The sequence below is a fragment of the Camelus bactrianus genome, chromosome 30 (genome assembly GCF_048773025.1).
Source record: "Camelus bactrianus isolate YW-2024 breed Bactrian camel chromosome 30, ASM4877302v1, whole genome shotgun sequence".
NCBI classification, from domain to species: Eukaryota; Metazoa; Chordata; class Mammalia; order Artiodactyla; family Camelidae; genus Camelus; species Camelus bactrianus.
The window spans coordinates 17,290,446-17,304,012 of NC_133568.1; the positions used below are offsets into that span (position 1 = coordinate 17,290,446).

At 41.3% G+C, this 13,567-nt stretch overlaps 1 protein-coding gene across 15 annotated transcripts in view; it reads left to right on the forward strand.

The window, feature by feature from the left end:
- The window catches only part of NEDD4L (NEDD4 like E3 ubiquitin protein ligase), a 299,031-nt gene that overhangs the window by 231,423 nt on the left and 54,041 nt on the right, over positions 1-13,567 (forward strand). For all 15 annotated transcript variants that reach the window (XM_074355280.1, XM_074355281.1, XM_074355285.1 and 12 more), the window contains 5 exons: positions 3,225-3,286; positions 3,458-3,560; positions 5,171-5,337; positions 10,398-10,530; positions 11,498-11,674. In XM_074355280.1, the coding sequence (XP_074211381.1) occupies positions 3,225-3,286; positions 3,458-3,560; positions 5,171-5,337; positions 10,398-10,530; positions 11,498-11,674 (642 nt within the window). The remainder of the gene's footprint in view (positions 1-3,224; positions 3,287-3,457; positions 3,561-5,170; positions 5,338-10,397; positions 10,531-11,497; positions 11,675-13,567) is intronic.

Sequence of the window (13,567 nt, forward strand, 5' to 3'; positions counted from 1 at the left end):
CTTAGCCGTGGCTGTCCTATTCTTACTGACTTCAAAAAAAAAAAAAAAAAAAACTATCATTTTTACATCTATTTGTTAAATTATGTGTATCATTGCCCAGAAGTTCATATAATATTTTGACTTGTCTTTAATAATTACTTAGAGACAAAAAATAACTCCAAGACTTGTATTAACAATAGAATGCCGTTTCTGGCAGGTGTTTGCCGTTTATGCCTCTGAAATTTTTCTGGCTTCTTCCATTAGTTCTGTCTCCCCTGCCCTTTGAGCCCTCAGCACACTCACCCCTACCCAGATGCCAAATCTCTGTATCTGTGGGAAACACACTGGGGTAGAGAGTTATTTTTAAAACATTAATTTCTTCTATTTCAGTCAAGTGCCACTCGAGGCAACCAGAGTTAACTTGAATCTCAGTTTTCCTACAGTGCGGCATTTTCAGGGTAGTGGTGAGATTATTTGGTGCCTTAATTGTACTTGAATGTAACTCAGTGACGAACACCCTTGTTGTAATTCCGGGTGATACCAGGGGACTGGTTCCCTCTCACATGTACAGAGTTCAGGATCAGAGCTTAGAGGGACTTTAGAGACCATGCATCCACCCCCTGTATTTTCCAGGTGAGGGCACCGGGCCCAGAGAGGGAGGTAACTTGCCTAGTGACCAGCAGGCTGACCAGACCTTGGGTGGCCAGCACTGATCTGCAGCATAGTCAAGGGCCACGGAGTGGAGGATCTCAGCCTAAGGCTTGGGTCCTTTCAGTGGCTGCAGCCCTGTTTTGAGTCTAGGGTCCTGATGAGGCCATTCCCTTCCACTTGCCCACAGAGTCATTTATCTCACTATGTGTATGTTAGAGTGGCTGCAGTTCTATTGAAAGCAACTGATCTTTTTGGGATGAAATCGCTGTGTAAGCAAAAGATTTTCTCTTGAATGCTCATGGCCAGGGACGGGAGGCAGCAACATCTGTTTTGGCCAACAATACTGTTAGGATTAATCTCTTTGGGATGGCTTTCCACCAGGAGCACTCTCAGTGCTGTCCTGGGAGCCTCCCCTGGGCTCTTCTCCAGGGACTGGGATCACGCAGGACCTGACTGGTGCCACAAAGAATCCTGTTGTTACCTACAAGATCACCATCTTGTTCACGCTGGAGAATTTCCAGAGGTGAATTTTTATTTTTTAATGCCCTGCCTTTATTGCGGAGCATTAAGTGGGCAGTACTCACAAGTGAAATGAAAATGTAGAATTGGCCGATGATAATAGGGGCCAACATTCATTAAGCGTGCCAGGAACCCTCGTGAGGATTGGATATGCACCAACCCAGTGGATCTGGTTTAATCGTCAAAACAACTCTGTGAATAAGATTGTGTTACTGCCCCACTGGGTAGATGAGGACACTGAGGCACAGAGAGGTAAGGAACTTGTCCTTGGCCATGTGGCCCTGTAAGTAACAAAGCCAGGACCCAGACCTAGGACGTCTGCCTCTTGATCTGCATGGTGTTTGTCACTTAAGCTGTGCAGCGTATGGACAATTCCATTTTCAGAGTCCCTGCGAGCTCTGTGATTTTTCTTTCGAACTTTGCTGCCTTAGGGAGAACAGTCTAGAGACCATATTTGACTTTCTTGAGTGATAGTGACTTTTTGTGGCTCGGTAGTTTACCGTAGATCACATGGATTAATCAGCTACTTGTACAGGTGCTTACGTTGTGACAGGCAGTGCTCTTGGCACCAAGAATACAATGAGCGGTGAGCAAATCCAAGTCTCGGATGTCATGAGGTTAATATTCTAGATGTGATGGATGATAAACCAGTAAATAAGTAAATGAACAAGATAATTTCAGATAGTGAAAGGGGAGAAGGTAAATCAGGATATTGTGATAGAGGCAGATAAAGGGAGGCTGATGGTGGCGATTTAGGGTGCAGCGTCTGAGGGTGCCACCTGGGATCTCAGGGATCTCAGATCTGGACGGCAAAGTGGAGCCCGCCGTGGCCGTCTGGAGCCAGAGCTGTCCAGCAGAACGGCCTGCGAGGGCAGGGCTCGATGTGATGTTCACACAGGACAGATGAGGTCAGGACGGCTGGAGTAAGGGGTGGATGGAGAGGCTGGTTCACAGTGAGGCTGTGGGTAATTAAGAACCAGATCATGATTTAACCTTGTAGGTCCATAGGAAAGAATTTTCAGCATATTAAAAGCAGAGCAGGAAGCTATCAAGATTTTAAAGAAGAGGGGAGGATATATATTGCTCAGTGGTAGAGTGCGTGCTTAGTATGCACGAGGTCCTGAGTTCAGTCCCCAGTACTTCCATGTATATTATTTAAAATAAACAAACAAACAAACAAACTTTACCCCCCCCGCCAAAAAAAGAGTTTAAAGCAGGGGATGATAAAAACAGATAATGTTTCAAATATAAATGCACACACATGTACCCCTCTGATATATAGTAAATCGTTTTGCTGTGGTTTGTCTCTTGCTACAAAAGTAAATATTTTAAATTGTGTTTAATTAAAGAGTCGAGGTAGTTGAAGTTTTACTATGTATATAGTATTTTAAAATTGATGAAATAGTAGCATTTATTTTTCCAATTTTCTGCTTGCTTTGACCAACTGATTTTGCACAATGAGATGAATACTGACTGCTTTTAAAATGAGTAAATATCACAATTACATTCATAGCTTTATGGGATAAACACCAGAAAAAGGCTGATTGATGATGGCACTAGAAGAGTCTCTGTGGTGGAGACAAGCTTTCAGTGATCTCAGGCTGATGACATGTTATTTTAATGTTAAAAGTAAAGTAAAATTGCCTTCTCAGATTAATCTTGCATACTTTCCTATTAACTGCATCTTTAGGTTTCTTGAATCACAGGGACAAGCAGGCACCAGTGACCACTGGTTCTCCGAAGTTAATCAGCAGTGTGAGATTGAAGCCTGCACCCAGCAGTTAGAAATTACACTTGGCAGTGTTGACTATAATTTTGACATTTGTCTAAGGCTGAGGTCGGCTCCTAGAAGCAGATGTTGATAGTGACATCTAGTGGATCTTGAGTAGATCAAGTTCGGTGACCTTTAAAATGTGTAATTAATTGACAAGTCCTGGTTGAGAAACCAACGCCCATTTTCACCAGGCCCACGTCCTGAAACATGAAAACGTAGTTCTCTGTGATCCAGATCCGGGTGGGTGTATCTGAAACACGAAACCATCAGGAGCATTGAAACTTGCTTTTCCTTCCTTTAGACAGAAGACCCAACGATGGAGCGACCCTACACATTTAAGGATTTTCTCCTCAGACCAAGAAGGTGAGCCTTTGGGAGGCAGGCGTCCTTTGTGCTTTGGCTGTTGGTTTTCTCTGAGGAAGATTTCAACTTTTCTTGTCCTATTTTCATCTTTATAAAAAGCCATAAATGTGAACCATCATCAAGACATAACCAAGTCACATTCTCTGTAACCGGTTTTCTTCCATCATGCAGTCATAAATCTCGAGTTAAGGGATTTTTGCGATTGAAAATGGCCTACATGCCCAAAAACGGAGGTCAAGACGAAGAAAGCAGCGAGCAGAGGGATGAAATGGAGGTAAGCTCCTGGGTTGCAGGCCGCCGTCTGTTTTCCTTGCCTGAGGGCATGTTGATACTTTACTTCAATGCTTTATAATTTAAGGAAATAAAAGTTGATAAAGCCTAAATATAAAGAGACTTATTTGTGTCCGTGAATCTGCATTGTTGATAGACCTACTGATGTGTGTGTTTTCAGCAAAGAAGTTTTTATTTTATGTTACAATGCTCACAACTGAAGAGTTTTCTCTGTTTGGAATGCTATGCCTCTGTTTTATTAGCAGCCCCGCCGCCATGTGAAATTCTCCCCACATATTTAATTCTATTACATCTTTGGACTTACAGCTCTTTTGAAAATTCCTTTTAGCCCTTGGAATTGCTTCAAAGTGGAGAAAATGATCTAGAGAATCTTTTCCAAGTTCCTTACTCATTTGGCCCACAGGTGATGGCGTGCATGAGAAGAGCTCTCCCCTAGAAATGCCATTTTGGAATTAGCTGTCCAGAGGAATTTTCTTTCGTTCCCTCCTGGCTGGGCCACCTTTTAACTTTCTGGCCACATACCTGAACCATGGGTCACGTTGTACCTGCAGCCGATGCTTCGGATAGTGCTGTTTTAGACTCATTCTCGCAGTGTTCCATTTACAAGTCTCCGCTTACAGGACCTCTCTCTGGCTTATTTGCACATCTGTTTGCAGCTGTTGCGTATACATGATGTGTGGATAATGCGTTGTGGGCAAGTGAACCGAACCCCCTCAGACCACGAGGTCATATTTGCAGGCAGTACTTCACGTGTGAGCTTTCATCTCTCCGTGAGAGGACTGAAGTGGGGGATCGGCAGTTGCGAATGTTAAAATTTCATAAGCGCATCCACGGATTTTCATCTCCAATCCAAGGATTTTTTTGTTGTTGTTTTTACATTCTTCCAGCCTTCCAACTGCAGTCACCAGTGAATTGCTTAATTTTCCAGTGACTTTACTAGGGGATGTTAGGAAGGAATACTTAATGCTGAAAATATGTGTTGCAAAAAAGTGCCTCTAACACTGGTACCACGAAGCCGGTTGATGTGGCAATGGGGATGGCGAAGCAGCCTCCGGGCCTCTTCTGGCTCCGAGATTGTTCTCCACGCAGGGGCAGCTTGCCGGCCTCCTTGCAGAGCCGTGGGCCTCGGATCGCTCCGGCCGTGGGTTCTCTTAGGACACACATGCGGGCGGCTCATCTTCCCTGCTCCCTTTTACCTTCTGGAGGTGCTGAAAAGCCGACAGCTGTAGCCTGACCCATATCGTTGGCATGGCTTTGTGCAGCCCCGGAGGCCTTCAGGTCAGAATAACAAACATGAAATATGGCAAGAGTCTAATGTGACTTAGGTAACGTGACAGGCCGTACAGCTCCCGGTCCGCATCGCGCCCTGCAGTGCAGTCATCCTAGGAGGCAGTGCGGCTCATTGGCCAATTGCTCAGAATATTTTTGAGACTCTCCTAGAATTGACTGTTTTGGCCCTCTTTGGAGAATTTCTTTAAATGTGGCACACGAAGCCGCTGCCAGAGCCGGAGGCCACAGGATGCGCGGTGAGCATCTTCTCACGTCTGGGGAGCCAGCCTCCTGACCTCCATTCCCTCTGATTCTGTCCCACAGCCTGGCTGGGAAGTTGTGGACTCAAATGACTCGGCTTCTCAGCACCAAGAGGAACTGCCGCCCCCTCCTCTGCCCCCTGGCTGGGAGGAGAAAGTGGACAACTTGGGTCGTACTTACTACGTCAACCACAACAACCGGACCACTCAGTGGCACCGACCCAGCCTGATGTGAGTACCACTGAGGGGCAGAACCCGGCCTCCAGCTCTGCAGTCAGGGGCCAGCGTGGTAGCTTTCTGAATTTTTATTCCCTTTAATTATTTGATTTGGAAACTCTCACAAAAACTTTTTTTTTCCTTTTTGGGAAATTTTTATATCATCCCCTTGATATAATTAGAAATGCATACAAGGGTTACGAACTCACAATTAGTAATTACTGTTTATTCTGATCCCTCACCAGCCTCAGGGATACAGTGAATTGATTGTTTTCTTCACTTGGCAATTTTTGGTTTGATGATAGCAAATAAATACTAGTTAAACCTCAACTTTGTAAAAAAAGGATTTGAAGCAGCCTATTTTTAAATGATACTATACAGGCAAGACCTAAAACTATTAGTATGCAATAAAAGGCAAAAACAAAATATTAAAGATAAAAAAGGAAAAATTATCCTAGCAATCATGGGCTCCCTAGCAGCCAAGACAAGGAGCTAATTTATCAATAAATTGTCTAATTTTCAATATGTAATGAAAGCAAGTATATTATTAGGTGAGATAATTTTTTTCTTTAACCCAGACTCTGAAGGAAATTTGCTAATAATGGTTTTTAAACAAGTGTTATTAACAATGTGATAGATGGTGTTCGTCAGTAACCGTTTTATTTTTAGAAATTACAAAGATAGTCTGCATGGAACTGTGAGGTGGACAAGGTGGCTAAGAAGTCTAGTGCAGATCCTGTTTGATTTAGAGAAGAAGCTTGCAGAATCTGCAACAATGCCTGGACAGTCCTTCCTAAGCCCTTCAGTGGCTTCCCGTGAATATGAGCCGTCCTTCGTCAGCTTCGGACCGCCCAGCCTTCTCAGCAGTTCGTTGTTCCGGGACAGCATGAATATCCCAACATCCAGATGGTGTTGAACTCTTCTTTGCTGTCATTTTTTTCCATAGAAATGTAAATGGGAATGGTTTAATTGATTCTTTTAATTTCTTTATTTCCCTTTGAATTAATGACCATAGCTATTAAAACCATTATAAGCCATTTGACTATGCTAACTATTTGTAGTTAAAAAAATTAATAATAACCACCTTGGGCTTGGTTATATGTAGCGATCAGAGGAATCCTGGTAGCAGTACCCTAAGCAAAGTACCATTATCTACCTTTGCTTAAAGTCATAGGAAAGGAGTGCCTGAGAATAGCACTCTATGAGGACCACAGTGTCATGTGACCTCTGTTTTTTAAAAAAAGTGACCAATAGAGCTCACAAAGAAAGACTTAGGGCCCACATGTATATGGAGAATGTTCACCTTCATAAGTAATTCTGCAGACTGAAGTCTGTGTGGGGAATGCGTGAAGACAGCTGCCACTTCCTGTCCTCACAGGGCTGTGAAGCGCGACCGAGGGAATTCCTGAGAGAGTACTTCACGTGTTTCCTAAACATACGACCTTCAGTGTCCTGAAGAACTAAACCAAAAGAAAAGATATAACTTGTCTATAAAATACTGGCTCAGCAGTCATGCAGAAGCAGCGTGGGGAAAATGTGGTTCTTAATCCAAGTTCAGGTTCACATAGTTTAGGGAGAAGTCAGTGGCGGCATGACTGTCCCCATCAGTGAGAGGGCTGAGGCAGGAAGGACATCAGCAGAGCTCTGGGTGGAATTTGCAGGGAGCCCTCTTTCCACCAGGTATGACTTCTAGAAAGAAAAAGTTAGATGAGGGAAAGGGGGTCAGTTTCCACAGTAACCCATTCATTCTTTCTGAACTGTTTTGAGAATTGGGGTTTTTTTCTCCTTAACTTTATTTGGCTTGACCAGAAGCCTTCAAGCCTTCCGGATTATTTTAAAGTACTGTTTTAATTCAAAAAAAATTTTTTTTCGTATTTCAGTTTTCCCAGAATACTGCAAGCACTCTTTGGGGGAGGGAAACTGATAATTAAGAAGTATCTTTATTAAAAGGCGATATCTGAGGAAATCAGTTAGTGAATCAATTATCACCTGCTAAGCAGAGACTTAAGACTCTCCTGGAGACTGTCATTTCCTACAGTTTGCTGCAGACTTGTGCCCCGAACTTCAACCCTGGAAAAACCCTCATTGATATCCCATTGGCCTTAGACTGCTCTTACAAGGTCCCCTCACCCTGCCTCTTGCCACCCACAGTCCCCTTGATCGAGCATAGCTGCTTTCTGATGACTTTTTCTTCTTCTTGACCCTCTGGATCTGCTAATCCCTTTTCCCCCCCAAAACAAAACTGGAAGGTGCCCCTTCCCCTGGCAACGTTCAGATGTCAGCCTAATATCGCTTCCTCTGGGAGAACCGGACTTCTGTTCAGGTCTCTCTGGAAGCCCTGTGCCTTCCTGTCATGACCCCAGAGCACATGATACACTTACTACCTGTATGAGCAGGGACTGCGTTTCCTTATTCACAGATCAGCCCCTCGCACCTGGCACAAGGTAGGCGCTCAGCAAAATACCTTTTAATGGAATAAGTAACAACAAAAGAATCACTTCCAAAAGTGGTTATAGGCACACAGTTTAGGGAACTGCCCAGGCCTGGATGTAGAACTTTAGAACAGAAAGTGACCTTTGAAGACTCCCGAGCCCTCTGATGTTGGATGGTGGCTTTTAAAATGCCTCTAATTTTAGATTTGTCCTTACCCATTTAAATGTAAACTAAACTTTTTATTGTAAAAAGCACATGTTTAAAACATGGTGAAGGGATTGCATTAAGAATATAAATGAAGATGACCTTGTTAAACTCAGGCACTTAATTTCACTCTTTTTAGTCCTTCTGTAAAACACTTGGTACATCTTCTCCTGTCTTGGCAGTAATTTAATCATACCTACGTAACTCAGGTCATCCTTAGTCACTAAGGTTATGTGAGTGTAGGTGATCGGCTACACTGATCTTAATTGGCACTAAATTTGATAAATTTATGGTTTTTCTTGTCTTTATTAATTTGTGTATTACCCATGAAAGTCAAATGAATATATGTGTGAAATTAATGACTGAGGAAAATTGAAATAGCCATTTCTTAAATTTTTTCCCTGCCCCCAATGAAATGTTTTTCTGTTTTTATTTGCTCAGACATATTTTTAAATGTTCATCTTCCCAGTAGTGACATTTAAACGTCCTGTCAATTTCAGCATCCCTCTCATTCAGTTGCTTAATTAAACATTGTGTGAACATTTTCATTTTATCAATAAAGACCATAAAATCCCAGGGTTGGAATTTCAAAATCAGAGATATCTTTCTTCTGTATGCTGTTTAGTTGTTTCTGGTTCACACTGATTACTAGTTATTTGAGCATGCCGGTTAAGGAAGATTAGCATAATTGATTTTTAAATGCCCCTTTTAAAAAAAATAAATTCCTCCAGAATAATGGAATTTTCTATGCTTCTAAGAGATAGTGGATGCAGACATAGTAATATTAAAACCTTATTCTTTTCAATCTCCCTGAAGTACCCATAACAGTCAAGTATGTGTTACGACCTGAAACATAGCATGCAAACATTAGTCACTCGATGTTGACTGAGTAAATGTCATTTCAAGTGAAGATTTGAAATTTTTTGAAACTTATTTATACTATATTTTAAAGTAAGGCCAGACATTATGAAGTAAAATTGAATTGAATATTATCTAAAAATCACTGCAGCAGTGTAAAATCACAATGATAATATTACATTTTCTAACATATCCAGGAGAGTATTATTTTTTTATCATTCTGTTTTGGTGGTTTCAGAAATTATGGTAGTATACTTGTGTGTCCCTTGATTTTAATTATTTTCTCTATGGCCTTAATTATGTCTTTTTTTTTCTGACGGTCCCTCTGTTTAATGTACTATTTTTAGTTAGTTATAGTTTAATTTAACTATAAAATATGCAGAATATATATTTCTTTAAGAGTTCAAAAGTTTGTATATTGGGTGTGTAGGTACAGTAAAACATTAATTCAGATTTTAATAGTAAGAACTATCATTTTAATGTAGATTAAATAGAAGTTAGCCTTCATACTACTCCTTTACCAATAAAGTTAAAAAAAAGGGAAGATTTTGGTGGAAATATTTTAACTTTCATGAAAACTGGCCTTAAAGTTTGTCATCTGTTTATTTGCAGACAGTGTTGCTTGTTGTAGACTGTTCACTGTTACAGGGCCCCACTATTATGGCTCTTTTTCTGGGACATATTATAAGTTAGTATGATACTGCTTTAGGATGTTCTAAGACCTATGTTTTAGGAAGAATCTATAATAAGGTCCCTTGATTAATACTGGATTTCAATTAGTCTGAAATAATGTTTTCAAATATTTGGAAATAGCAACTTGCAACATCATTTTTGTTAACTGAATATGATATCTTACTGAAAGAGCTGGTAAGCTTTTTCTCTGAAAAACATTTTGACATTTAAACTTCTGCTCTAATAAGCCTCCAAGTAGTATTTCTCCCAAAGGAGAATTGCCTGTAATTTACTGCAAAAGTTTTCAAGATGAATCAACGCTTTCAGATCCTGAATTAAGAGAGTTTACGTGACAAAAAAAGAAAGTACAAAATTGCAGTGTTCTTCAAGTCCCCGTTGATTTGGGAGGTTATTGCCTGATGTTTATATTGTGTGAACTTTAGAAAGGAGTTTAACGGGGAGAAATCAGTGTCTGAGTCTGAGATTTTTGTCAGAATTAGAGCCCCGGCAGCCGGAAGAGGTCTTGCTGGGTCGGGAGCACTTCCCTCTAGACCCCAGCTTTTTTTTTTTTTTTTTTTTTAAACACTTTTTATTGATTTATAATCATTTTACAATGTTTGTAGACCCCAGCTTTGAGTTTGTACTATTTGTAACGTATTGGTTAATTGTTGACTGATGCATTCATTGAAAAGCTGTATTTATTTCAATGAAACGAACCTGGAAGTATACTCTGTCCAAGAGATGGTAGAAGATTCTGCTGTTTACTGGCCAGCTACTTGTCAGTGTTTAACCTAAGAGCCTGGACGTTTTAGTAGGTGTCGGTCCCCTGGGGAGTCATGGACTGGTGTCGAAGGACCAGTTATCAATTCTGGTTCTCCTGTCCCCCCCTCCTCACCCCGCGCCCCCAGGGACGTGTCCTCCGAGTCCGACAGCAACATCCGGCAGATCAACCAGGAGGCGGCACACCGGCGCTTCCGCTCCCGCCGGCACATCAGCGAGGACCTGGAGCCGGAGGCCGGCGAGGGCGGAGACGGCCCCGAGGTAGGTACCCGGGCCCCGCGCTGCCTCCAACTCCCTGAAGCTCTCCGCCTGTCCGTTTTCTCCTGGTTGATCCTGTGTCCTTATTTCTCATCTCCGTAAATGCTGACTGAAAAGAAAAGATCATGGTCTCATAGCTAATTGATAACCATCAGGGTATTTAGAAATTAATTGAGAAAGTGCTTATAAAAGCTGTATGTGATGACCGCATATCTGTATCATTACAAAAGGGAACAGTTATTTTTAGTATAGCAATCTTAAGGTATGTTCACTTTATGCTTTATTCCCCCCCCCCCCAGTCTAACCATATCTTAAGTGGCAATGTGGTTATCATCTGTGAGCAATTGAAGGGGCCCTGTCACCTGTCTTGGTATCAAATACAAGCTTTTACTGAGTAGTTTTGACATCATGAAAGAGATTTATTACCAAGAAAATACAAATTGGGGTGAATAGAAATGTCTGCGATTTTCCCTTTAAATATTTATGGTAAATTACTGGAGAAAAAAATATATATATAAACTGAACAACAAATTAGCAATTATCATAACTTCCATGCTACCAGAACAACTCTATTTACCTCCTAGAATCCGTTCTTTTTAGACATTGCATTAGGAAGATCATTCACAAGATGTTCCAGTGATCAGAAGTGGAAAAGCAAAATGAACGATTCCATAATAAATTGACTGAGTTACTTTATATGTGTGTTTAGTTATAGCTTATAGCATCTCTGCTGTTTTTGTTGAGTTCTCAGCAGAGTAAAAGAAAATCCGTGAAAATCATAAGTGAATTCCTGAGGGTATCTTTGAAGCCATGTATATAGTTACAAGTGCTAGAAGCAAGCCACTGCCCAGAGAGGTGCTTTTACAGAGGGGGTGAGAAAATGTGGGTTAGAGTTATAGTGGTTATTATTGGGGCGGGATGAGAGGGTCCCTTGTTCTAGCATTTACCACAGTGTCTCATTCCTTGATAGCCCTGGGAGACCATCTCAGAAGAAGCGAATGTCAGTGGGGACTCCCTCAGTCTGGCGCTGCCCCCACCACCAGCCTCGCCCGTGTCTCGGACCAGCCCTCAGGAGCTGTCTGAGGAGCTGAGCAGGAGACTTCAGATCACTCCCGACTCCAATGGGGAGCAGTTTGGTTCTTTGATTGTAAGTAACAGTCTTGTTTGAATGAGAAATTGAGCAAGTATTTTGTCTTTTTTTGTTGTTGCTTTAAGAGAACCTTGTTTGCAGATAATGACAAGGTCTTCCAGCTTTCAGATAACTCTGACATTTCCCAGAGTTCCTCCTTCCCTAGGAGAAGCAGGATTATACCAAAATTAGCTCAAGCAGGTGAAAATCTTTGATTCGTAAGGAACTCAAGTCTATGACTTCTGTATTATCAGCTTTAACCTTGTAGGACTTCTTTTCTCAATCAAGGGCTCATAAATAGTACCTTCCTCACAGAGGTGGTGTTTCACACTGGGACCTAGGAGACGTTGGGCCTCCTGTAAGTCACGCTCTGCATGCTGTATCATTCTCGTCTCACAGATGAAGGCGTGCTCTTTAAGTGGCCTATTCAAGACAGGGTTAGAATGCGCCATAGAAGACATCTCCTAAGCCCCGGGATGGATCCTAAAGAAAGGCTGTGAAATTCCGGCGCTGACATCAGAGTAGCATTTGAACTTGGGTTCTCAACCATCAGGGAAATTTGTTCTAGATGCTTCAGTCGGGGGGTGGCTAAGACCCAAAGAGAAGCAGCAGCATCAGCCATGGAGACCTGTGTTTGACAATACAAAACCGTGCAGAAAAAAATCCTTAGAAAATTGCTATTTGTGCATAACATTGAGAAGCAAGGCAGTCTCAGTGTGTCTTGAGAAACCTAACTTACAGATGTACCATAGTAAATGATGGTAGTCACGCCACTGAAAATGGCATCCTAGAAAAATAGTCTGAGTGCAGCCATATCGGATGTAAATGGATAGGAGGACTGCATAAAATGTAAGAGCAAGTAAGTACTCATGAAATTGTTACCCCTTCAGTTATGTGTTTTTATTTTAAAAGACACCACTGGCCTATATCACACGTTGCAGTGATTACTCAGTTAACGTGCTTTTATATTAAAAATTGTGAATGTTTTTCAGAAAGAGAAATACCACTGAGATGAAAATTTAGTATTAAAGGGTCAGGGGAAAAAAGTTTGCATATATGGGATATTTGAATTGATTTAAAAAAAACTTGCTATGGAAACAACATAAGCAATGAAGCCATATATTTAAAACCTATAAAATGAAGTAAATACTGCAAAACCCATTGCAATGGTCTACCTTTAGTCCACAAAGTGAAAAACTGTGATTTTATGCACTATTGATACGACTTCAGCATCTCTAGTTATTTGTATAGGAAGCTTCTGCGTTTAATTATTCCAGGCTCATAGAATACCTTTAAGATCCAAGTGCAAGCGTCAGAATTACTTTAAGGTCGTATTGAGTCTGATGCAACTATTAAATAATAGTGCCTAGGAAAGAGAAGAGAATCTTCTCCAGTGTTGCTTGTCAGGGTCACTATATTCAAGGAGAGCAGCATGAACTTTAACTAAAGAATGAGTCCTTCATGCTCACCATTGTGGAAAGACTTAAAAAGCCCCCCAACCAGGACCACACAGTCTGTCTTTGACTTTACCCCATTTTACTTACCATTGTAAAATTTTAAAAATGAGAAGATGCTACCAACTTGTCCCATGTACAAACCTGTTGCTAAAAAAACAAAAATGTTTCATAACCATGTCAGTTATCTCTTCCTCTATTCACATTTCACTAAAATTTACCCAGAGGTTGCTTCTCAAAGCAGAACACAGGACTTCTAGCTTCTTATTTTCATTCTTAGAGCAGCACTCTCGAGAATTACCTTATGTTGAGTCCCTGTGCCTGTTTTGGCCTCCCTCTCTTATTTTTCTGTTAGTTCTATCCTTGTCTGCTTAAAACACTTTAGAATGACAATGAAAGATACTTTGACTCCTTAAAGGATTACTCCCATTATTCGGAAAAGATGGTGTTTCATTTA